The sequence below is a fragment of the Lissotriton vulgaris genome, chromosome 1_1 (genome assembly GCF_964263255.1).
Source record: "Lissotriton vulgaris chromosome 1_1, aLisVul1.2, whole genome shotgun sequence".
In the NCBI taxonomy this organism is placed as follows: domain Eukaryota; kingdom Metazoa; phylum Chordata; class Amphibia; order Caudata; family Salamandridae; genus Lissotriton; species Lissotriton vulgaris.
In genome coordinates, this window is record NC_141685.1 from 35,046,493 (window position 1) to 35,072,350 (window position 25,858).

Below are 25,858 nucleotides of genomic sequence, written 5' to 3' on the forward strand. Positions count from 1 at the left end.
TTGAAATGATCTCTTCCTCTGAATCTTTTCTGACATTTAGAGCACTGATAATTTTCTTCCCCAGTGTGGATTCTCATATGTTTAGTGAGATTACATTTAAGGCTGAAAAATATTTGGCATTCGGAGCACTGTTAAGGTTTTTCCCCAGTGTGGGTTCTTATATGCTGAGTGAGCCTGCCTTTTACACTGAAACATATCTGGCATTCAGAGCACCTATAAGGTTTTTCCCCAGTGTGGGTTCTTATATGGTGAGTGAGACAGATTTTTTCACTGAAACATTTGTGGCATTCAGAGCACCGATAAGGTTTTTCCCCAGTGTGGGTTCTTATGTGATTATCAAGACTGTTTTTTTGGCAGAAACATTTTTGGCATTCAGAGCACTGATAAGGTTTTTCCCCAGTGTGGGTTCTTATATGCTGAGTGAGATGGCTTTTTTCAATGAAACATTTGTCGCATTCAGAGCACTGATAAGGTTTTTCCCCAGTGTGGGTTCTTATATGCTGAGTGAGACTGAGTTTGTATATGAAACATTTTTGGCATTCAGAGCACTGATAAGGTTTTTCCCCAGTGTGGGTTCTTATATGCTGAGTGAGATGGCTTTTTTCAATGAAACATTTGTCGCATTCAGAGCACTGATAAGGTTTTTCCCGAGTGTGGGTTCTTATATGCTGAGTGAGACTGAATTTGCCTCTGAAACATTTCTGACATTCAGAGCACTGATAAGGTTTTTCCCCAGTGTGGGTTCTTATATGCTGAGTGAGACTGAGTTTATCTCTGAAACATTTCTGACATTCAGAGCACTGATAAGGTTTTTCCCCAGTGTGGGTTATTGCATGTTGAGAAAGACTTCTTTTGTCAATGAAAGATTTCTGGCATTCAGAGCACTGATAAGGTTTTTCCCCAGTGTGGATCTTTGTATGCCGTGTGAGAGTACGTTTTAAACTGAAACATTTCTGGCATTCAGAGCACTGATAAGGTTTTTCCCCAGTGTGGAATCTCACATGTGCAGTTAGAAGTGATTTAAGTTTGAAATGTTTTGGGCATTCAGAGCACTGAAAAGGTTTCTCCTCAGTGTGGGTTCTTACATGAAGAGTGAGACTGTTTTTGTCAATGAAACATTTCTGGCATTCAGAGCACTGATAACGTTTTACCCCAGCGTGGATCTTTACCCCAGAGTGGATCTTTGTATGCCGTGTGAGAGTACGTTTTAAACTGAAACATTTCTGGCATTCAGAGCACTGAAAAGGTTTCTCCCCAGTGTGGGTTCTTACATGAAGAGTGAGACTGTTGTTGTCAATGAAACATTTCTGGCATTCAGAGCACTGAAAAGGTTTCTCCCCAGTGTGGGTTCTTATATGAAGAGTGAGACTTCTTTTCTCAATGAAACATTTCTGGCAATCCGTGCACTGATAAGGTTTATCCCCAGTGTGGGTTCTTATATGCCGAGTGAGACTGTTTTGGTCACTGAGACATTTCTGGCATTCAGGGCACTGGTAAGGTTTTTCCCCAGAGTGGATTCTCATATGTTCAGTGAGATAAAATTTACGGCTGAAACTTTTTTGGCATTCAGCACACTGGTAAGGTTTTTCCAAAGAGTGGGTTAATGCATGTCGATATAGACTCGCTTTGACACTAAACCTTTTCTGGCATTCAGAGCACTGATAAGGTTTTTCCCCAGTGTGGATTCTCATATGCTCAATGAGATATTTACTGATGAAACTTTTTTGGCACACTGAGCACTGAGAGAGGTTTTTCCCAGTGTGCATTCTCTCAAATTCAGTGAGATGAGATTGATGGCTGAATTTGTTTTGGTACAGGTAACTTATTTCCCCAACTTGGGTTATTTTGCTTTGATTGAGGCAGGTTTGAACACTGAATTTGTTCTCACAGCCTGTGTTTTTATAAGGTGTATTTCTAGAGTTACATTTAGTTTTCTCTTGCTTATATGCCACCGTAAGATTGAACTAGATTTTAGAGTCTGACTTGTTTAGATAATGTTCAGTATTTATCTCTAAAAGAAATTGTGTGTAATCTGCTTAACATTTGAATTTAGCAAAATATGTCTCGAAGCAGCCCTGTAAAACCTGTTGAAATGTTTCTAGCAGATAAAAGTCTTTTGGTTATAGCCTCTCCGGCAGCAACTTATTTTGTGACTTAAGTTTTTCTCAAATCTATTTGTATAGGTTCTTAGCAATGCAGTGATAAGGTGTTAGTCTGATATTTAATGATTAAACTGAGAAGTACCTTTTTGCACTGACGTAATGGCAGTAACTGAGAACATTAGAACATGCACAGTACTATTGAGGCTCACCAGTCGCAGAACATCAGTTAATTTTACCCTTTCTATGTTTGGTGTAAGGTGTAGCTCTGAAGACGAGGATTTATTTACATTAGCTATAGCGCAACAGTGCTCATTTAATCCATTTTTATATTTAACAGTTTTACATATCACTCCTGCACAACAGAATGTTGAGGCGATTTACATAGAATTACAGAACAGTACACATTAAAAAGGAAACAATCTGAGATGGTCATGAAAACAATAAAGTTATGAATTTTTAAGGTTTTCGCCAGAGTGAGCAGAGTGGGTCGAGGTGTTATATTCAGAGGCAGATAGTCTCAAACTTGTGTAACTGGTTAAAAACGGTTGTTGAACAAAGGTGATTTTCCAATCTTATGGTTGTTAACGTGTCAGCTTCGGAGTCTTCTTGGAGCGTCTTTTCTTTGATGGTATGCAGAAGAAACCTTTTGTTGTAACTTTCTTTTATGCAGTGTGTGCTTCCTCTCTAGAATTACATGATGCTTTAGATGAACGTTATTCTGTCATGCTGAGGCAATTTGTCTTTCTGATAATATTTCAGATGAGGATGCTGAAGTGGTCTTTCTACATTATTTCTGATGCTGTGTGCACAGATATGGCTTTGCTCTGGGTTAATGAAATGCAAAATTAGAGACTTCACTTACAGGTAGAGTACTTTCCTCGCCACACTTAGATTTTTGGAAATGATTTAAATGTAGAATGCTGGATGTCCTTCAGTTTTTCAAAATAATCCTTCTTATGGCACTGACATTTAGTGGCTTAGAGCTAAATCTTGCTTTCTTCGTCCGTAATTTCAATCACCTATAGTATTAAAATTAAATAGTTAATACATGTACATTTCCAAAAATAATAATTCACAAGCCAAATCAATGCAGGATTTTTAAAATGTTGAGCTGTTTTTCAGACAGAGCAGAGTGTAGAATGGTAGCCTGAGAGTACTTGGATGTAGGAGTGAGGATTTGTAGAATTTTTAGCATTTTATTAAGCTCACAAAGGATACCCTATAGAGTTGTAACATAGAATCCCAAATGCAGATATTAAAGTCATATGGACTGGCACCAAACTGATATTAAAATAATATACACTATTAATTAAATTGTAATGCAGATTTCTGGGACGGGAAGGACTCCGCCACGGACAACAGGCATTCTCCCCTGCCCTGAGTTACCGCCTACTTGTATCTGGTATCTTGACTTTTGAGTTTTGGCCTCTGCCTCAAACAAATCTATTATGTGCTGCGAGGACTATGCCTAGACCAATCCCTCGACTATGGTCCAGAGTATGAATCAAGGGCAATAAAATGAAGGCGTACTTTCATGTGTTCATTTTATTCCACCTGATTATCAGTTGTTAGGTTTTTCTGCACCTGGAATTACTGGGTGCAGAAAATCAGGACACAATTATTTTCCAGACAGAAAAATTAGACTTTAAAGACGCATAAGACTCTGGGTGTGCATCAGAAGCAGCCAAGACTTATGCCGTTTTCTTTACTAACTGGGGGAAAACCACAATTCTTCCCTCTGTTGGTGTTCACAGTCGTTGTCGGCCTATGATTCGGCATTGAGTGCAGAGCGTATCGAGTAGAGCCGAGGAGGAGTTAACAAGCAAGAGGAGTGGAGCCTGGGACGACTGCCCGGGTTTGTTTTGTGACCAGTTCCCGCTCCCGAAGGTATCTCCCGCTTCACCCGCGTCCTGTTATACGGGCGCTTTAAGTTCGACGGATCTGTTTTGGGGGCAGGAACGGCCACTGCCGGCACCGCAGTGCTAAGGCACTGCTGGTGCTGCTCGTGCGGCGGACGCTGCAGGGGTCGAAGGAGCCTTGGCCTGCGGTGCTGCTGGAGCGGCGGCTGTGACGAGGGACATGATTTTCAAGGACCACAAAAAGAGGAGTATAAGAACCTATCATTCATAAATGGGCAACAACATAGCCCAGGTATTCAGGTACCTGGAAGTGGGAACGCCGGAGCAATTTGGGATTTATTCTTCAAAACCTCGCAATTAAATCTGGAAGCTTTAACATATCAGTCCAACAAAATGGAGGTCCAAATAGATCTCTTGAGGGCTATGGCATCCTCTGTTGCCGGAATTGAGCAGAAGATAACAACGCAAAATAATCTAATAGTAAGGGCACAATCTCAGCCAATATCTACGTATGCAGAGTGTAGTTGTGCCCCGCTAATTAACAAACTTGCTATCATTCCGGATATTTTAAAAACGATAATTGACAATGTAATGGGAATTTTCCTAATGTGGGAATTCAACCCATCAAGACCGACTGCCCCTCTAAAGATGCAATAAAATGTAAAGACAATACTGTTGTTGTTAAAGAAAAAATAGATGATAAAACAAAAGATCAAGAAGTGATACACCTATGCTGGACACAATCAACATTGACAAACGCAGCTCCAGAAGTTCATCTATCAAAAAGACAGAGGAAAAAACAACAGAAAGCAAGAAATAAAGCTTCTAAAAGTATAAAAAATACAACTTCATCAGATATAGTGAGATTGAACACTGGAAACAACCATGACCAAATATCATATTGTGAAGGTGAGGGTAAACAAATGTTACCAACAACACCCTTTTACCCTCTATTTAATAAGGATATATCGGAGGTAAAAGCAGTTATGAATATGGCCGGGATGCCCGCCACCCCCTCCCAACACCAATTCCCCATGGGAGGAGACAGACACAAGTTTGAGCTTTTGGAAGGCTGGGGGGAGTTACCCCCCCGGCCGTATTTATTAAAATATGAAACAAAATTTAAAACTTTAAATAAAAACGTTTCATACATTATGTACAATTTTACTTTCATTAAATTTTGATGAAGACATGTTCTTTGGCTAACCTTAACAGATCTCTAATACAAAGGTTTCCTAGCCGAGTCTAGCATCCTGAAAATGCATACATTCTAAAATAAAATTGTACATCCTAGCATTAAGGGCCAACGGCAAGGTCTTAACCGGTGTCAGATCCCTACTACCAAACTCCCGCCCTCACGGTGTGAGTGGCGCATGGGCAGAGGACTTTACCCTCGTTGCCAACTGTAACTTCCCTTGTCGTGGGGGCCCCCTTTCACTCGACGCCATTTTAAAGGTCGTCCGAGTTCCCGTGTGAGGTATCTGTAAGAAGGACAGCGTGGACTCCCCCCTTCCCCACACACTCTTCCGCCGGAGCGGATATCCGGCCCCCGGGAAATTCGTAGGAGGGGCATATATCCGTCTCCACCCTTGAGAGGGGCCTATGGCCGTCTCCCCCTAGGCGACCCATCCGTCGTGGGTGCCGCCTCCCCATGGGAGAGGCCAATGGCCGCCTCCCCCCGGGCGCCCCCATCCATACTGGGTGGCGCCCCCACTAGGGACCTTGAAATTACTGCTCACCGATCATGACCTTACCGCCCGACCAAAATAAATACGACAGTTGTTTTACCTACTAAGGAAAGAAAATACGCCTAATCTGCAACAGCTTGGCGATTCATCAATCTTTTCATTTCTACAAAGGAAAAAAGTCCTAAAGCACAAGACAATTTTATCATGTGATACACTCCTTCACTTTTTCTACAAAGGAAAAAAGGCCTATGCACATCAATTCAATCCAAGGCATACATCAATGCTGTAAAATGTGACTGCATCTCTTTAATACATTCGAATATCACCAACATGTACTTTATTTAAACAAACATTGCAAGATGGGGCTGGTGGGTGGGTCAAAATTGCTGCTTGTTCCGTCGAGGGCTCACGAGCAACGAGTGGTGCAGCCTTCAGAGCACTGGAACAAGAGGCCGCCTCCTTGGATTCCCGCTCTATTTATCTGTCTGCGGAAGGGCGGGGGCCCTCCTCGGGTACGCCCATCTGGGCACGGTCTTCCGGGCGGGTGTCTAGGACAACCCCTTCTGGGCGGGAAGGGCGTGCTCCGACTACGCCGCTTTGGGCATACCAGCCGAACCACGCCCCCCGTCCAAAACGGTTTCCCGGGGGGAGCGGGGCACCCATCCATACGTTCGGGGGGACCAAGTGGTCTTCCCTTTCCATATGGCCGGGATGCCCACCACCCCCTCCCAACACCAATTCCCCATGGGAGGAGACAGACACAAGTTTGAGCTTTTGGAAGGCGGGGGGGAGTTACCCCCCCGGCCGTATTTATTAAAATATGAAACAAAATTTAAAACTTTTACTAAAAACGTTTCATACATTATGTACATTTTACTTTTATTACATTTTGATGAAGACATATTCTTTGGCTAACCTTAACAGATCTCTAATACAAAGGTTTCCTAGCCGAGTCTAGCATCCCGAAAATGCATACATTCTAAAATAAAAATTGTACATCCTAGCATTAAGAGCCAACGGCAAGGTCTTAACCGGTGTCAGATCCCTACTACCAAACTCCCGCCCTCACGGTGTGAGTGGCGCATGCGCAGAGGACTTTACCCTCGTTGCCAACTGTAACTTCCCTTGTCGTGGGGGCCCCCTTTCACTCGACGCCATTTTAAAGGTCATCCGAGTTCCCGTGTGAGGTATCTGTAAGAAGGACAGCGTGGACTCCCCCCCCTTCCCCACACACTCTTCCGCCGGAGCGGATATCCGGCCCCCGGGAAATTCGTAGGAGGGGCATATATCCGTCTCCACCCTTGGGAGGAGCCTATGGCCGTCTCCCCCTAGGTGACCCATCCGTCGTGGGTACCGCCTCCCCGTGGGAGGGGCCAATGGCCGCCTCCCGAAGGGCGCCCCCATCCATACTGGGTGGCGCCCCCCCTAGGGACCTTGAAATTACTGCTCACCGATCATGACCTTACCGCCACAGGCCGGATAGTTGACCGACTATCCGGCCGCCCCACACCTCCTAAAGGTCATGCCTCCTCAATCCCCTTAGCCATGCTATGAAGTCTCCTATGAGTAAATCATTCCCCGCCCTAGACAGGTGAACCCCATCATTCAAGTAATAGTGATCACCCCGAATACACCCATGGGGAATGCTTTGCAAATGGGCGGAGCGAAACAATTTCCCAATTTTATTGTTGACCCTCTTTACCGAGTGGTTCAACGCCGTCACAGAGAAACCCCCCCCGCCAAACTCTCCTGGGGATCATGTGGGACCAAGCAATTGTGCACCCCGGGAGTTTCCTAGCCAACCAGCTGTCTGCCGACAATATGTGTTCCACTAACACTTGTCTTCCCAGTCTTACCAAGTCATTGCCCCCCAGGTGCACTATGATCACAGATGGCGGTGACCTTTGCCGCCCTAAGAGACCCTCCACAAACGATTGAAATTGGTCAAAACAGAGGCCTCCCTTCCCATGGAAGGTTACTCTAAACCCGTATTCCCCAGATGCGTGAGTCGCGTCACCTGCCATGAATACTTCCCCGGCGCGCCTCCCGTATGAGTGGCCCACAACCCATACCACTTGATCTCCAGTCGGTGATCCTCGACCGCTGGTCCTCTGGTGTTGGGTTGATCCCAGATTCCGCCCCGCGTCACAGGCTTGCGAAACTGTAATTCAAGCAAAAGACAACAAGCGTGAGTGCATTTCATCAGTCTTTTACAACATGTGCAGTCGCACATACCTCTTGAAACAGTTCGAGGACCAACGGCCTAACTGTTTTACTTCTTCCGCACCCAGACCCCGAGCCGTAGCCTCAGTAGCGGCCCCTATTCTGAATGAGTGGGTCCCAAAATCGCACGGGTCCATGCCCGCCGCAGCGATTGTAAGTGCCAGCACCCTCTGAAACTGAAATTTCGTCAGAGGGGTGCCATCCTTGTGTCTAAGCAGGCTCCCTCCCCTGTGTTGCCGGCCTCTGGGGCCTCTGTGGGGCTCCCTCGAGCGCGCTGCACAACAACACTACTCCCTATAGCTTCCTGGTCTGTCTTGGACCTGGCTATCGAGATCAACATCGAATCACCCCGTATTTGAACGTGATCCCTGCATAAGCCTCCCTCCATATCTTTCTTGTTCCTCGCCACGAGTTCGCTTACCCGCATGGCCCCATGGAATGCCAAAGCGAAAGCTGCCCGGAACAGAACTGCTTCGGAAGGGGAGGAGCATGTCTCATCCAGCTTTGCCAAAAGCAGAGACAATCTCTCTAAACCAATCGGGTGCCTCGTATCTTGTCTGCGACCCTCAAGGCGTTGCCAACCGCGGAGCGCCTTCCTGACTAAAAAGGAACCAGTCGGGTCCCGTATGCCGTGGAGCTGTGCCATGAATGATATGGCCGCCCTATGTCTGTTGGCAGTTGCCGCTGATCGGCCTTCTCTATGAAGCGCCACTAAGAACCCCAGGAAGGATTCCTCCTGCCCGAAGCTATGTCTCCCTGCCGGGCCTAAAAAGGCGCAGTAAGAATGAAACGCTCCCTCATAGGCTTTCCTCGTCCTGGGCGCTAGCTGGCTGCCACGAGGTCCTGTAATCCGGGGCACCGATCAGCCATAGTGCTTCGGGGAACGGTGCCGCCACTAGATCCGCTGTAGGTAGATAGCCCCTGAAAGCCTGCATATGTGAACGAGAGAGTGCATCAGCTGCATTATTCAGTACACCCGGCACATGTTTTGCCCTGAACTGTACATTCAATCTCATGCAACGTAATACAATTTCTTTCAACAGCCTCAAGATCCACTTGCAGCGTGCTGCCTGCTGATTAATGCACTTGACCACTGTGATATTGTCCGACCAAAACACTACTGAGCGGTCCCTAAAATCATCTGGCCATGCCAACAGAGCCACCCAAATGGGAAACAGCTCCAAGAACCCAATGTTACCTGTTAGGCCACTGGAGTGCCACCACGTCGGCCATACTTGTGCCGACCATCGGTTACCAAAGATGGCGCCAAATCACACGCTCCCAGCTAAGTCGGTCCACAAACCCAGTTCGTCAGACGATGCTGGGGGTTTGTTCCACGCCACTCGACCGTTGAAGTCCGCCAGGAATGCCAACCAAATGCGCATATCCTGGCGCACCTCTGCCGACAGGCTTGTGCGGTGGCGTCCCTTCTTGAGGCCGGCCATAGCCTGTGCAATGGAACGTGAGAATGGGCGAGCCATCGGTATTACTCTCAAGGCAAAGTTAAGCTGGCCCACCGTTTGTTGTAACTGGTGCAGGGTCACTTTTTCTTTACCCAGGCATTGTATTAAGGAAGCCCTGAACTTGGCCACCTTCTCCATTGGCAGACGGAAGCATCCTTCCACTGAATCGAGCACAATTCCCAGAAACTTCAGTGAAGTAGATGGCCCCACTGTCTTACCTGGTGCCAATGGGACCCCGAACTCCTGCATGAGAATGCAGAAGTCCTGCAGTGCCTGTGCACATTTCGTAGTGCCTGCCGGCCCTAAGAACAGGAAGTCGTCTAAATAGTGCATCACCTGTCTATGCCCTGTGGCCTCGGCGAAAGCCCATTCTAAAAAACAGCTGAACATTTCAAAATAAGCACAAGAAATTGAGCAGCCCATGGGCATGCATTTATCCATGTAATACTTCCCCTGGAACGTAAATCCTAACAAGCGCGGGTGTACCGGGAGCAACCTAAATGCTGATTCGATGTCTGATTTCGCCAGCAGAGCACCGGGGCCCAGGTGATTCAGTAGGTCAACGGCATCGAGCGATGCGTACCGAACTGAACAGACATCCGGGTCAATGGCTTCATTCACCGAAGCCCCCCTCAGGGCCGACAGATTGTGAATGAGTCTATACTCCCCTGGGTCTTTCTTCGGAACCACTCCTAAAGGTGAACACACAAAATCCGCCAATGGCGGGCATGGAAAAGGTCCTGCTACCCGTCCCAAGCTGACCTCTTTGGTAATTTTCTTGGCTGCCACTGCAGGGTTGTGTTGAACGGATCGCTGATTTTTACAAAAGGGGCTCCCCCGAAAATTCCCCGCCGAGATGTTGAAGCCATATAGGAAACCATTCCTCAAAATCCCGGCGGATACATGATCAGGGTATTTGTTCAGCCAGGGAGTCAAAGCTATGATGTCGATGGGTGAAGACGATTGCTTCCCAAGCATCACTTCAATCCTGCTTGGATCCCCCCTTTCCTCCCGAACTACGGCTTTTGGACCTACAGCTACTTTCCGGGTGTGAGGAGTTCCCACAGCCCGCACATGCATGCCGGAACCTACATGTTCCCTGGGGCCTGTTACAGTTACCTCTGTTGAAACCCCAACAAACCCCGCGCTTGCCCCCATTTCCGCCGGTCTTGGGCTGTGATTCCCCACCAGCGCTTGCTCGAAAGGGCTGCGCCGGCCTTTGTTGAAATGTCCCAGACCCGCTCCCGCCCGGCGAGGACGTACCCGCCGATCCAGGCAAGAGCTGTTTGTGCCATGATACCGCGTCGAGGCAATCCCATGTTAAAGTTGCATCAAACTCTTTAGACTTTCGAAAGTGAACATCATAACCTTTCCACTCATTCCCCCCGTACATGTTATAAAAATCCATGATCCTGTTCTGGTAACAGGATAGATCGGGCAACACTTCAGGTTTACGTTCCCCCCATTACTGCCATAAATATAGAGAAGGCCTTCACCCAGTTCGCTACGGTCTCGTCGACCCTAAATTCCGCCATCTTGGCCCGCCATACGCGGGGGTGCCATAAATCTTTCTGGGTCTTTGCGTTCTCTATCTCACGATGGTCGGTCAATAGTGAAAACATATTTACATATTTGTCCCCCCATATCATTTCCTTCGTGGCCGCCGGGATGTGCTGGGCTACCCTTTCGCGCCTCGAAGGCACTGAACTCTCCCCTACCATTGGCAATGGGTTCTTACCGGGTTCAACCGCCGTGTCTGCTGTCTTTTCTCGGCCAACCGTCGTCACTCCCGGTGCCACCTGTGGGGGAATAGAAGGAACATTCGGCGTCCCGGCTTCTCTTGACTGCCGTAACTGCTCGATTATTAATCTGGCTTCCTCGGCCGGACCCCCCGCGGCCACTGCCCCCCCTGTTTTCTACTTAAGCCAGGGTAATACTGCCGCTAACTGAAGGGCCAGTTCTGGGGGCATCTGATCATCCTCGACCGGAGTTATTACAACAGGGATTGGTAAACCCACATCTGGACTCGGTACCGGGCTGTCCACCGCTGTGACGGGGTCTGCTGGGGGTACCTCCGGGACCGGGCCTTCCCCGGAACCCGCCCTCTTCTTACTACGTCTCCCCCTACCCTCAGGGGCGACTCCGGCAAGGCCGGACCTATCACCTTCTCAGGCCGCCCCGAAAGGTTGTTCTGGGCTGCTATCTGCTTTTTAACCTCTGCTAAACCCCGACCGATTGAATCTACTTTACCCAGTTTTCGGTCCATGACCGCCATTCGGTTCGACAAAGTGCGCAGTATCTTCTCCAACTCTGAGCTCTTTCCCGCTTTTTTGCCTGACATGACTTTGTTCACTCCGTTCGACTTGATCGACGAGGTCCTAGATCCTTCACACGCCTGATACTGAAAAAGAAACAACAAAGATTACAAGTTCTCAAAATTGCTGCTTGTTCCGTCGAGGGCTCACGAGCAACGAGTGGTGCAGCCTTCAGAGCACTGGAACAAGAGGCCGCTTCCTTGGATTCCCGCTCTATTTATCTGTCTGCGGAAAGGCGGGGGCCCTCCTCGGGTACGCCCATCTGGGCGCGGTCTTCCGGGCGGGTGTCTAGGACAACCCCTTCTGGGCGGGAAGGGCGTGCTCCGGCTACGCCGCTTTGGGCATACCAGCCGAACCACGCCCCCCGCCCAAAACGGTTTCCCGGGGGGAGCGGGGCACCCATCCATACGTTCGGGGGGACCGAGTGGTCTTCCCTTTCCAAAATAAATGCTTAAACAAGCAAGCTGATAGTATGGAAATGATAGAGAATGCGAAAATTCAGTCCTTAGAAATGCTGCAAGTGGAGGAAAGTAATAAACAGGTGGAAAATAAGCCATCACAATTGGAATAGAGCAAAGAGTGAGAGTATTAGAGAAGATGAAACAAATAGAGATTTGTTAAAAACCTGGAAGGATATTAAATTACCACAAGATCTGGGAACCAAAACGAAGCAGTTACATAAACATCGACAATCATGGTCTCAGACTGTTAGTAATCATAATGGAACGTTAATTGAACATACTCAAGGTGAAAATAGTCTGCAACAAATTAAATAAAATAACCCAGATAAAAAAGAAGGAGTGGTGCAGGTAATTTTTACGCCAGAATATCAATCTAGGGGTAATAATGATATCTTGACTCGTGGGAACATATTAAAATTGTGTAATGCAGTACCCTCATTAAAGAAAATTAAATGTACCTGCATAGAATCAATTGAATTAGACACATCAAGAATAATAATCGCGAATCAACATTAGTAATTTGGACATCTTCTACTGGCCCCAGCCGTATTATGCAAGAACATAATCTCTTTCAGAACTGGGGATTAAAAATAACTCCCCTGCAATCTTCCTATCCTAGCCCTTTTGTTTCAACAAAATTACAAAATCATAACCAAATGAGAACCGAGAATAATAAGAAATACTCCATATTAAAAAACCCCATAGGTATGACCAACAGGCATCTTTTAAAATAATTAGAGGGAAAAAATAGGAGAATTATTATTTGACACTGTCAAATTAGGTTGGCTAACAGCAGCCCTCCATAATGTCAGGCAGGATTGGCATCTACAATCTGAAGTTTCTTTAAGGGGGCCAACAATTATGAATGAAAGGGTCCGATTATGTTCGTGGAATATAAATGGCGTTCAAGCAAAGCTCCTTTTAGATTAGAAGGGTATAGGTTTATTACTCATTAGCTAAGAGAACAAGTAACTATGGCAGACCTTGTGGGGGTTTGGCTATTTTTTATATCAACTGAGCTAAAAATGGTAAGTGAAATGGACCTCCCAAGTCAAAAGGATGATCTAATTGTCAAAATACGATACAAGAAGCAAAATATAATTAAATCTCTTGTAGTAATCAACGTATATAATCACGAAGAACAATGGCGACCAATTTGATAATTATGAGAAGGCAGCAACTGGACAATGACACCCAAACTGAGATTATTATTACCGGGAAATATACCATGAACATGCTATGGTCTTACGATAGAGATGTTGAAATACAATGGCAAAATTACTTATGGTCAATTCCAAGATTATCATCAACAATGGGTATGAGGGAACAAAAGAATGAAAAAAATCGGCAAGACTCTTGTAAAAGAATTATACATCATAGGTCTAAGGGTGCTAAATGAGCAATTTCCCCAAGATTCGCCATCTGCATGGACTTTTCAAGAAGGGTATCATAGGTCTAGAATAGATTATACCATAGCATTGTTGCATCTATTTCATACATTTCTGTCTTATCAGATAGTGGGAATAGATATAAGCGACCACGATCAACAAATAATGGAGTTAAACCTAAATGGCCTAAGATTTGAAAACTATATGACACTTCCGGGAGAAATAACGACAGTAAATTATAAGAAACTTTATTGGTCAGATAACACCAAAGATTCTATTACAAACACTGCGCAGGCAATTGTTGATTTTCACTTCGAAGGAGATTATTCGAATGCTGTCGAAAAATGGTCTTTCTTCACACAGCAATTAATTACCAGTCAATCTCAATAATATGGTAATAAAGGTTAGTGGAGGAAAAAAACAGCATGTTCATTGGTGAAAATTTAGTTTGAAAGCCATCAATTAAAAAAAATATGTAACAGAATCCTGAGATTGTAAATTAAATTAACTGGGAACTTTTTTACCAGAGTAAAACTTAAAATGATAAATACAGTAGTAAGGAAAATGGTCTGGAAGGACAAAATGCAAGAAAAGCAATTGTTGTGGGCAAAAGCTCTATATGCTTGCAAAAGGAGTAATTCAAGAGCCTTCTGGATTCTAGTAAACAAACTGAGTAGATCTAGTAGGAAATCTACTTCATCAACAGTAACTGAATCTGAATGGGTATCATTCATAGATATGCATTTGAATCCTGCTCCTAAAATGGCTGTGAATTCTACTGATTGGGCTATGAATTGGAGGAGAAAAGAAAGATAACTCAAAACCAAGTATGTAAATTAACAAAGAATCAGAGATCCAATGGTGCCCCAGGCCCAAGTGGGATTCTCGCTGTGTTGTATAAGGAGAAAGCATCATATTAGTCGAGCTATCTAACACCAGTATTTAATCATGCTCTCCAATACGCTCCAAGATACTGAAGCTAAATTAGTTGCATCGGTTCTACTTAAGGAGTTAATTGATTGGGCTAATGAAAACCATTTAATTCCACCAAACCAATCGGGTTTGTACACAGTCAAGGTACAACAACAAATGTGTTAACACTGGGAATTTTAATGGAAAAATATCAAACAAAAAAATAGCCATTATATTTATGTTTTGTTGATTATAAAGCTGCCTTTGACTGTGTAAATAGGCAGATTTTATGGAGGAAACAGGATTGTTATGGCATTAGCTTCAGCCTTGTAAATGCAATAAAATTGTTATATACTGATACCTGGACAAGAGTCCGGCTAGGGAATGGCTCAAAACTTTCAAGGAAAATTAAAAAAACTTTAGGCCTAAAGCAAGGGTGTGTTTTAGCTCCATATTTATTTAATTTATTTTTATCAGACTTTACCCTTGCAATGAACAATGAGTTAGCAGACTCACCAAAGCAGGCTGAGAAACAAATATCGAACTTATTATACGTTGATGATGTCATCCTGCTAAGCCAAACAAGGATAGGACTGCAGCAATTAATAAACAAAACATCAATGTGTTCAATTGAGAACAAAATGACAATAAACGAAACAAAAACAAAAGTAATGAAAGTCAGTACCAAGAAACGGAAGGGCAGTCAATACAAATGGTACCACCAAAAGAGGTAGCTAGAAAAAGTTAAATGTTCTAAATATCTAGGGATACTGTTTGAAGAGAAAAAATCTTTTTCATACCATAAAATGGAGATGAAGAAAAGAGCCAAAAGTCTACAAGGGGTTTTTCGCCTACTTTATAGCTCCTCTGGAGGCCCAACTTATACCCCATTAATAAAAGTAATAAAAGCGAAATTGCTTCCGAGCCTTATATGGAAGTGAAATACTCCGTGTTTTGGATTCTGCATTATTAAATGATGCTATTACAAATACATTTGAACATCTGTTTCGGCTTCCACTTAATGTATCACCTGCTCAGATAAGGCTGGAATTTGGCTTTTGTAATCAACAATATGCAAGAATGGGTCAGTATGTTAAGACCTGGAGACAAATCAAAACTAATATCAATAACCCAATATGCACATTTTTGTGGAAAGAAATGCAACAAAATGATAAAATTGTCCTTCTGTAAATATCTGCAAAAAGCTCTTGAAGAATTGTCAATTGCTGAGATCTGGGAAATGTCTTTAACAGTACATAGTTTAAGAAAATAATTAACAAATCAGTTAAATATTTGTCACTTTTAAAAGACAACGAACTGTTTATTAAGAGATCCCACGCATGCATGTTGGTCCAGGAATGTACAAGTCTTAAGGTCCAACCATATTTATAAATACCATGGTCTCTACAAACCAAAAACACCTTTATGAAAGCACGATTCGGCAACTTACCTAGCTTAAAACATGTAGTGCCCTGGTTGAGACCATCTAAGCCGACTATGTGCAGAGTATGCAACCTATGGGACGAAAGTATTTTGCATTTTGTTTGTATATGTGCAGTAATGATGGAGGAAGGAAAACGATATTTGAAAAACTGCTTCATTGACAGAGGTGTTCGTACCTGCAGACATGCCATGGTAGTTTGTTTTAGACCGTCGGGTATTAAAATGAACGCCAATTTTACAACATTTTTAATACTTGTGAAAAAGAAGATGGATACTTGTGAGGTGCCCACAGGAAATCTGGAAGTCTAAGATAATTAAGAACAACATTTAGGACAATTTTTATGATATCACACATAAATTACAGAAATATTAATTGACACTATTTATATTAAGTCCTGGAAAGATGACGGTCTGATGTAATGTCTATAAATTGTGTTTATGTTAATCAAACTTATTTGGATTTTTTGAAATGTTAAAATTATTGGTCTGTATTTTAAAGTGGTGTGTTTTCTTTAAGAATGTAGTAATTGTAAGATTTTGTTAATCATGTAAAAACAATTTTCCTTACTCCCTCTGTTAGAAAATGCTTTCCCCTTCCCTCCCCTGCTTCACCTATCTCCCCAACCAACCACATGCATATATCTACCACCTGCTTAAAATAAGTGGCAAATAAAAGCAGAAAAACACTATGAAATAGTGAATGGCATGTGGTTTGACAGGCAGAAGAATCTGTTCCTCGTGGCAACTCTTCAGTCCATTGTGTCAAACTTGTAACTGGACGTTACTGGGGTAAATCTACCACAAAGTTAAAAAAAAAAAATTACATGAGATCTTTCTGCCACTCCAGTACTGTGCAACTTCTAACAAGGGGCTATGAGAGGTCTAGGACGGGTCCTGTGACCTGGAGGGTCACACAAAGTGTGCCCTTATTTAAGGCAGAGGACTGTCATGGGTTTACCAACTAGAGAGGTGGTGGCAATGTACCCTGTTGTAAGGATCAATAGCCTGATGAGATCTTTGCATTATGGTCATTGGAGTGGCGTCCTACTGACACACCCATGTAATGCTCCATTTCTATGCCTGTGCCCAGACTGTGCGCTACCATCAAGTGCGTGTTTAGAATGTTGGTGTGCGTAGGATAAATGCAATGTGAGAGTGCGACAGAGTAAACCGCTAGTCTGAGGGACACCCCCCACCCCCAAGACTCTCACAACAGTTCAAGGCAGAATCTAATACTCTACGACAACGTGATTGTTGAGGCCCAGTTGGACGATTGTGTGCTGCTGCTGTGTTCAAGGTTGCATTTGCCAAACTCCTAACACAACTGGGTCTGAATCTATTGGTTTACTGGAAAGCCTGTGTTGGGCTTTTAGCGGCTGAATTCCTGACTACTCTGTGTCAGAGGCCCATGAGGGACTACAACTACCCCAGTGTTGAACACCCTGTCTGAGCCGGCCACAGTGTGGGCTCAATTGCTGACAGTCAGGCCTCCAGAGGGGCTGCACTTACCGACAGGCCAGGTGTGACTGCTACTTTGGGACTGCTGATCTTCAGGCAACTGCAAAGAAAAGACAGAGTGGGTGCTCTACTGTATGCAGCCCTACATCCAGGACAAAAGCGCTCCACAAAAGCCTGCTAGTGGGTCACTGCTCTCTCGAGTGTTCGGGCATGCCATTCAAGTGCCGGGAAACAGGAAAGAGACCCAGACAAGACTGACTCATCTTGTGAAAGGGTAAGATGTTTACGACGGAGCATATACGCATTGGGGTGACTGGAGTGACAGAACTGCACCTATACTATATTCATGATACTCCTAAATGCCCCTAGAGGGGAAGAGGGGATCAGAACCGGATGCACCTTCCTGCAGCACATGGAGTCTGGCATGCCTGCACTATTTTTTCACCCAGACTGTCCATAAAGTTGATTTTAGTGCCGCTACACACATAGCAGGGGGAATCTCAGACCATTCGCTGGTGGAGGTGCAACTTGGTGGTCCGGTTGTGGACTTCATGCTACCCCCAAGGGTTGATCTGTGATATTTATAAGACAAGATGTTCAAAGCTCGTATGAGAGATGGAGCAGACTTCTATTATAAGGAGACCGGGCGGCCTGTTGAATCATCTTCCGTGCTATAGGATGAATTCAAGGCAGTAATTCAAGTCAAGCAACAAACCTTGATTGGGGGAATGCCGGAGGAACGTAAATTGAAGTGCGAGGCTCAGGACAGGGAATGTGCTTTCCTGGAGGCACGCTTGGCAAGTGGGGAATCAGATTCTTTCCCATTACACCATCAACTGAAGCAGCACACATTAAGAGCACTAATGGAAAATAGCGGGCACTCATGCGCTGGCTACCCAGAATTGTCTCTATGATGTCGGTGATAAAGCCAATGAGTTGCTTACATGGTTAGAGAGACAAGACAAAGGACCGAACTGGATCCTTGAGGACACTGACAAGGGGACGGAAATACTGGGAAAGACTTCCTGAAAGACCTGACCCTACCAATGCTAACGAATGAGGACCGAGACGCACTAGAGCAAGACCTGCCAGTAGACTAAATAAATAAGAAAATAGGAACCTTGCAAACAGGGCAAGCGACCGGGCCTGATGAGCTCCCCTTAGAATTATATAAAAGCAGAGGTTTAAGACTGCGTGAAAATAAGGGTATATCCCAGAGGACCAAAGAACGTCTGAGGTGGTGTTCATCCCAGAAAAGGTCGAACCAGCAACTGAGTGTGGGTCTTATAGACCTACCTCCCCGCTTAATATTGAGACTAAGGTCCTTGCGTACACCCTGGCGATCTGCGTCCGGACAGTAATTGCAACAGTGGTTCATCCTGATCAATCTGGCTTTATGCCACACCAGGGAACGCACTTAAATCTCCAACACCTTAATGGAGTACCATATGCAACAGGGGATTCCTTTGCTAAAACCAGTGGCGTTGCTGTCAAGCTCTTGTAATGTGGCCCCTCTAGTGCGCATGAGCGTCAATAATACAGTCTCCCGAGTCTTTTCCCTCCGACAGGGATGTTCCTTGTCTTCTATGCTTTTCTCAGGTGCGTGGGTTCACCAGGACCTCTCTGATGGGGTACTCCAGTTTATCAGGAGTGGGATGAGAGAATCTCCCTCTACACTGATGTTTTGCTATATGACACACAACCAGCCTTCTCGAGTGAACAAATCTTACACATTTTTCACATACTTGGGGATCATTCAAGATATAAGATCAATTGGAAGAAGTCCTTAATATTCCTGCTGGAGGCAATGGACCCTGCGGCTACACTCTAGGTGCACAGTTCGGGTGGCACTACATGGCTTTAAATATTTGGGCGTAATCTATCTTTCCTACTACCTTTTCTCTTTCCGACACTTTTCTGTCCACTCATCACTGCTCACTTCTTATGGGCTTCTTGTCCGTGTTCTTAGTGTTGTTGTTTTTAAAGGGTCCTGTGACTTCCCACAATAGACCAATATTGCTATAAATAATGTGGCACGAAGGTTGTAGGCGACATGCTGTGTTCAAGCTACTTTGCTACTGCTTCTCTATACTCTTGGAGACTCTCTCACAGTACGCTGCCGGCCCTAAATAGGTTTGTGAGCTTAACGCTGTGTATATCTGGACCTGTGTTCTATTCTTTACCTACCAAATAAAAATTTATTTCAAACAAAATATTTGGGTGTGTTCATTACAAGAGAGCCACAGGTAGGAACATAAACCCGAAATTAGACCGCTGTTGCAGGGATACCCCAAACTGGCACGCTGTACATCGTGCAAAAAACGTCCTTTAAGATCCCACCAGGCATTTTCTTTCAAAAGGTAGTCTGAGAACTTCGGCTCCTGTTGTGGGATGGTGGTACTTCACGCTGAGTAAGTTGCAGAGGGGAGTTTAAGGTGGACCGGCTGTCCGGAGCATTCTCAAGTATTACTGGGCCACGCAGCTGGTCGCAGTCAACAACTGGATTTTTGCGGACCGTGAGGAACCTGCTTACCGGGTAGATAGATTGGCCATGGGCAAGAGAGGTTACCCCACCCTGGTGCTATATCGAAGAAAGTATGAGTGCACCCTACCTACTCATACACAAACATTGGTAAGGGTGTGGAGAGAGGCTACCAAGTATTTAGGCTGAGAAGGTAAGCTGACTGAAATTACTCCAGTGTATGATGGTGATCTCGTAAGTGCAGCGGGAGGATTGCAGGGCTTCACAAAATGGGGATTGTTAGCTTAGGGCGGCCAGGCGATGTGTGGAGGGGACAGGCGCTTGTGTCCTTCACAAACCTACAACAAAAGTATAAATTAGGTGACTAAAAACAGTTCTGACGTTTGCAGGTGGGTCACGCTCTGCAAGGTCACATATAGGAAGGGGAGCAGTTGCCTGAAGCATCCCCACTGGAGGACCATCTGCTAACTAATCCCCTGACCGAAAAAGCAATCTCAACCATCTATAGGAAGTTGATCTACAATTCCCTGGATCGCTTGGGGACAAGGAGGGATGTGTGGGAGAGGGATCTAGCAATACCGATTGGGTTAAGGCCATTCAGGGTGCCAGGGAGGTGGCAATTAGAACTCGGTTTGGTCTAATTTAACTACAGATCCGACATAGTGTTAGGTGTAAGTAGGGTTTGGTCAAGTTTCATGTCTTTAGGGGGATTCCATAACTCATTACATGTATTCATAGCTGTTTTATTTGACTTTGACAATGCTTGTTGCTTTTGGGTATTCATTGTTGTTGTTGCCAAGGTTTGTTGCTAAACAGTAATGTCAAGCGCTAATGAATATGTATAATGGGCACACATGGAAGCTTTGCCCAAACCGCTTTTCCTTTACACGTGCTAATGCCAGCTTACGTTAGCACGTAGACAGCAAAGACTATAAAAGGCCCTGTCTCACTCGTGAAGACGCTTCGCTTGGAGTTTTCAGCGTCCCTTCACGAGTGTTCCAGCACAAGAATCCTTCCTTCCCCGCTTCCAGTCCTGTTCCCTCTTACCTGGTCTACATCGTGCTTCCCCATCGCGTAGAGCAGAGGAGGACTCCGCGAGCTTCAGCAGAGATTTCTTCGGCGCTCCGAGACCCAAATTTCCGGTTCTGAGACGGGGAAAGATTTCATCGTCGGACCTTTTCCCTCGGCGATTCCGGTCCCCAAGGGCTTCCCTTTGATGCGATTCCGGTCTCCACGAACTTCCTGTTTGGAGTTCAAGTGACAGTAAGATTTAATCGTAAATAGACAGCAGTGACTAAAACCAACAAACATTGATAAAAGCAATTGGAAAAAACGATCGTTATTGAGAACTAGTAGCTTGCTTTTGAACTAATTTTGCAAAGGTCATATTTACAAGTTCTGAGACTCTTTTATGAGACAACAACCTATAACCTTAGTGGTGTATTTGTGATTAATGTATCAGCAGTGATTTTTCAACTGTATTACGTTTACCAAGTAACAACTGTGTCTGACAATATTGAGCAGTGATTAATAACTGCACAGGGGTTATACATGACAGAATGTCTTTTGGCAAAGCTTAGAGGTGACATAGTATAATAAGAAGCTGATGTTCAAGTATAGCAATTCCAAATTGACTTGTTAAAGGAATTGTAGGTTTGCCTTGTTGTTTTTTGTCTCACCTTATTTTTCAGATCCCACTTGTACAGCGCTAAAAGCCAAAAGCAAGTTAAGGGAAGTTACCTGGGAGTTATTTGTGTTCTCGTTGATTAATACGTTATACTAACCAAGTAACCAGTTGAAATCAAACTGAGGAGGCTATAGTTTTAACCCTTACATTTGTTTTTTAAGGAACAATAGCAGTATTGTATCAAGGTTGGCTTAAGACCTTACAAAGAAGTATAGGAATGGGCTGATCTTTAATTAGGTATGTACCTACATGTATGTACAATAGTTCATATGAGTCTTGGTTGAAAGTAGCGTGATTATAATTGTTGTCTAACTGGATATTTCAAGGTGTTACAAAGAGTTCCTCTCCTTGTCTCCCTATTCAGTTCTTGAAGGAATTGGGATTGAGCATCCTCAAGACGGAAACAACTGGAACCTTGTGGAGGTACGCTTGACACATAGGACCTACTACTCCAGAACTTTGTTGCACCGAATAGGGTGGGCAGCCACCTCTCCGCGTAAGGGAATGTGAGGGGGGGCTTTTTTTAATGTGGTGTGGAAATGTCCGGTAATTCAATGCTACTGGGTAGAGATCATGAGAATAATGTCCCAGGTCATGGGACTAGCGATCCCCATGGGGGCCAAATGGCACCTCCTGAATATCACGAGTGAGGTGACATGGCATAGTTTTAGCAGAATATGACTGGCCCTGGCTTCGGCGGTTGGCAGCGTAATATTGCACAGGGTTGGGGAGCCAGCTCACCCCCCACGGTGGAGGATTGGGAAGCAGGTCTTGATTGGTGTTAACGAGTGGACACAGGGTGGTTCTCAGCAGGGGCTGCCCTTGTAAATGGTAAAATATATGGGAGGGATGGTAGAGCTACCGGGCCATGTGAAGCGCCATGAAGTAGTGAAATTAAATATGTACCATCCTTGCGATCTAGTTTTATGTAGTGGGATTTGGCCAGGAAGTGTCAGCACAAGCCAAGCTATGTTACTCACTCCATATTTGCAGACTTTGCCCCTTTTAGTTCCAATCACGCTCACTAATGTGCACCGTATTTTCGTTGTCAACACCATCGATTGAGCACTAGTTCAATAAAAAGAGTTTTTAAAAGTACCTGTGTCTTGGCAAGATAATCAGTGTGCTGGTCATTTATTAAATCGAGTCTGTTGATCTATTGTTGAGCACTGTGTTCAAGCTGGTCGACATTACAAAGCTGAAAATATTGTGACTGCTCGCCCTCGCTAACTTGAGAGTCAAGTACAAAAAAGGGTTTACTTGGTCAGTTTGTGCAGCCTTACTAGGCAGGTCACATAACATCAAAGGAAAGTGACCTCAACCCAGTAGCCGCTGCCTATCCCATGGCCCCAGAACTGGACTTAACATAGAGATGGGACTGAAAGTCCCTTGCTTTGTCAAGCTGAAGCGTTTGGTCCTTGTATGTTTTCAAGACCGCAATCCAGTATGACATAATTTAACATAACCAGTAACTTGTTCAGCTGACATTGCAGAGATAAACCAATGTAACATATTTAGCAGTTTTTAAAAAAAAAGGCTAAGTTAAGGTAAGGAACACAGCAGCGTCTTGTCATTTACGTATTCACACACAAGAAATCACATATAGGCAGCATTCTAATTAACTCTTCTTTTCTCCACTCCTCTATTTCTATCAAGACTATGGGTTTGATTTGAAACCCAAAGTGTCACCTGACTTGTTAGAGATCTCTGCTGGCCCTGTGGGGCTCTCTGTCCCTTCAGAGGACCAGCAGTCATGGTACGATGTATTTACACCGACGGCACTCAAGTAAGGCTGGACACATGACAATCCAGCAGACTTGCATTAGTGCAAGCAGACCATCCGTTTGTTGGACAGGGTACTCCACCACGCTTGTGAATGAGTACCCTGCTCACCGAACTCTAAATCATGACCTTTATCTTGTCTGTGCTATGCATGTATCTCTAGGTCCGCTTCTTTATGTCCGTCAGCTTCCAAAGCTGGAGTTTGTTTTTAAAAACCAATAACTAATCACCTTCACACCCTCAGAACTTTCTCCCTGATTAACTTTCTCCCAGGAAGTGGGGTTCATTGAAAAAGAAATTCTCATCACGACTGACAGGTATTCCCTGGTGGTCCTGAATAAGAGAAAAATACATCAGACTGCCTGATCTAGAGAGGAAGGGCCGTCCCATGTATTTACATCAATGCCACTCAAGTAAGGCTGGACACATGACAATCCACCTGACTTGCATTAGGTCAGGCAGACCATCCGTTTGTTGGATGGGATACTCCACTGCTTGTGAAGGAGTACCCTGCTCACCAAACTCTAAATCAAGACCTTTATCTTGTCTGTGCTATGCATGTATCTCTAGGTCTGCTTCATTATGTCCATCAATCTTTGTATTATCTACAGGTTATTGAGGCTTGTGTGTTTAGTACAAGTTTATTCTTACGGTGTGTGTGTGGGAGTTTATTTGAACCCTGTGGTTTAATCTGCACTTGTTGTTTATGCGGTGTTATGTGGTGTTGTCACACCCTTGCAATTATAAAAGGTATGTTACAGGCGACCAGGTGTCTCTTGCCCGTGACTTCTGAGGACTTAATGAAGCACAGTTAACAGCAGCAACATTGCAAAGTGTCAAGAGCCTGATTTAGAGTTCGCTGGCCGGGTTACTGGCCGGGTTACTCAGACACAAACGTGATGGATATCCTGGCCGCCGTATTACAAGCACTACTGAATATAATATAAGGGAGCCTCGTTTCTTTCTTTCGTACTTTCTATTTCCCTTGTTTTTATTATCTTTATTTTACTTTTTTTTCTCTTTCTTATTGCTTTTTCTGTTTCTCTCTATTCCTGGTTTATCTTTCTTTCATTCCTTAATGCTAAGCCCCTAAAGCATTTTATTCATTCATTTGTATTTCTTCTTTCCTGTCATGGAGATGACTGCACAGATATCCTTACTAGTAGGATCTTTTGAAATCTGCATGAACCTATTTACTAATGGTCCTAGTTGAAGGTGTCATTTAGAAGTTAAGGAAAATGCTACTTACCAGTATTCATCAGTTCTTGGCATGTAGAGCTGCAGAGTTACACACTGTGTATAGATCGCCACCTAGTGTTGGACATAGATTCCTTTTCCTTTCACCCTAGTAGTGCCAAATTTCTACTTGTATGGGGTATTTCACCCTTTCTACCCCCCGATTATTGGTGGGTTTTAACTTACTCTCTCTGATTAAATCACTTGTAATTAAACAAGTTTGTGAACTGGGTCAATCCCATATATTTCTAGTATCTCATTTATTTTAGGGATAATACCCCATGGGTTTAAATACCTTTAAAAGTCCGGCCGGATTTAGATTCTTCAATTTCTCAATTCCACCTTTTTAATTTCTCTTAGACTCATGTATTGTAGAGCCTTAAAGAATGAAACCTGTAAGAGAATATTTTTGTTTTTAAACCAGGTACATCCTCCTCTCATGATTTTAACTTTATTACCTTAATACAAGATTTATACTGAGACTTCGGCACGTTGGAACCACCGTAATGAATTTTGAGGGTTGCGTTTTGCAGAGGTCTAGGGTGCTCTTTCAATCATTAGGAGTCACTTGTAGGATACATAAACAGGTTGATAATATGGTCAGATTTGATTTTGTCATTATTGATTATCAGTTGTTTCCACTGCCGAGTCCTCTTGCAAAGTTTTACTCACCCCTTGTTATTTGCTTGATATTTTGCCAGTGTAATAAGTTATATGGTGCGGTTGCATCTCCTGTAATAAAAGTGCATAGATGCAATCAGAATCTGCTTGCAGCATTACATTCTGCCTCCTTTTTATTAAAATAACAGTATGTCTTCTATTATTTTTACGCTTTTAGCTAAAGCCTCTTTTTGAGATCGGTTTGAATTTTGCTACAACCTATACAAAAATCCCTCATGGTTCCCTGAGCATGAGCCCCAATCTAGCTCCCTTTCAGCGTGCCCTTTAATACGGAGAGGATCTACAAATTTGTAGAGGATAGCTATTACAAATCGCTCCTACTTGAGCATGCACAGGATGTTACTCCCCTTTAGCGTGCCATATAGTAATGCTGGAGCCTTTCAAGTCATACAGTGCAACATTACACGTGCACCCTTCTCGAGGATTGGTGTTGAAACTAAACACCAAAGCTACTCCCCTCCTATCGAGGATTAGCGCTAAACCATGCAGTAAAGTTCCCGCTTGCTAGATGGAAACTCCAGTGTTAGTCTCTAGGTACAGACTAAAGGCTTCCCATTTAACCGCGTCACCCTGCAACAGATGGTCTGCACATACCTTATCATCCAGTTTCGGCCTCCCTGCTCCAACGTACCGGCTTCGGATTCCTCAATTTGTATGTTGACTTCCTTCAATACTGTC

The 25,858-nt window shown here is 44.3% G+C and overlaps 1 protein-coding gene across 1 annotated transcript; it reads right to left on the reverse strand.

The window, feature by feature from the left end:
- Positions 1–131: 131 nt before the first annotated feature.
- LOC147737078 (uncharacterized) lies at positions 132–25,858 on the reverse strand. The gene is made up of 3 exons (XM_086963533.1): positions 25,775–25,858; positions 20,842–21,036; positions 132–3,121 (listed from the first exon to the last, which is right to left on the reverse strand). The coding sequence occupies exon 3, from the start codon at positions 1,764–1,766 to the stop codon at positions 132–134; it is 1,635 nt and encodes a 544-aa protein (XP_086819659.1). The 5' UTR covers positions 1,767–3,121; positions 20,842–21,036; positions 25,775–25,858.

Coding starts and splice junctions, on each gene's coding strand:
- LOC147737078 (XM_086963533.1), bottom strand. CDS start 1,766: ATGCACACTGGGAAAAACCTCTCTCAGTGCTCAGTGTGCCAAAAAAGT.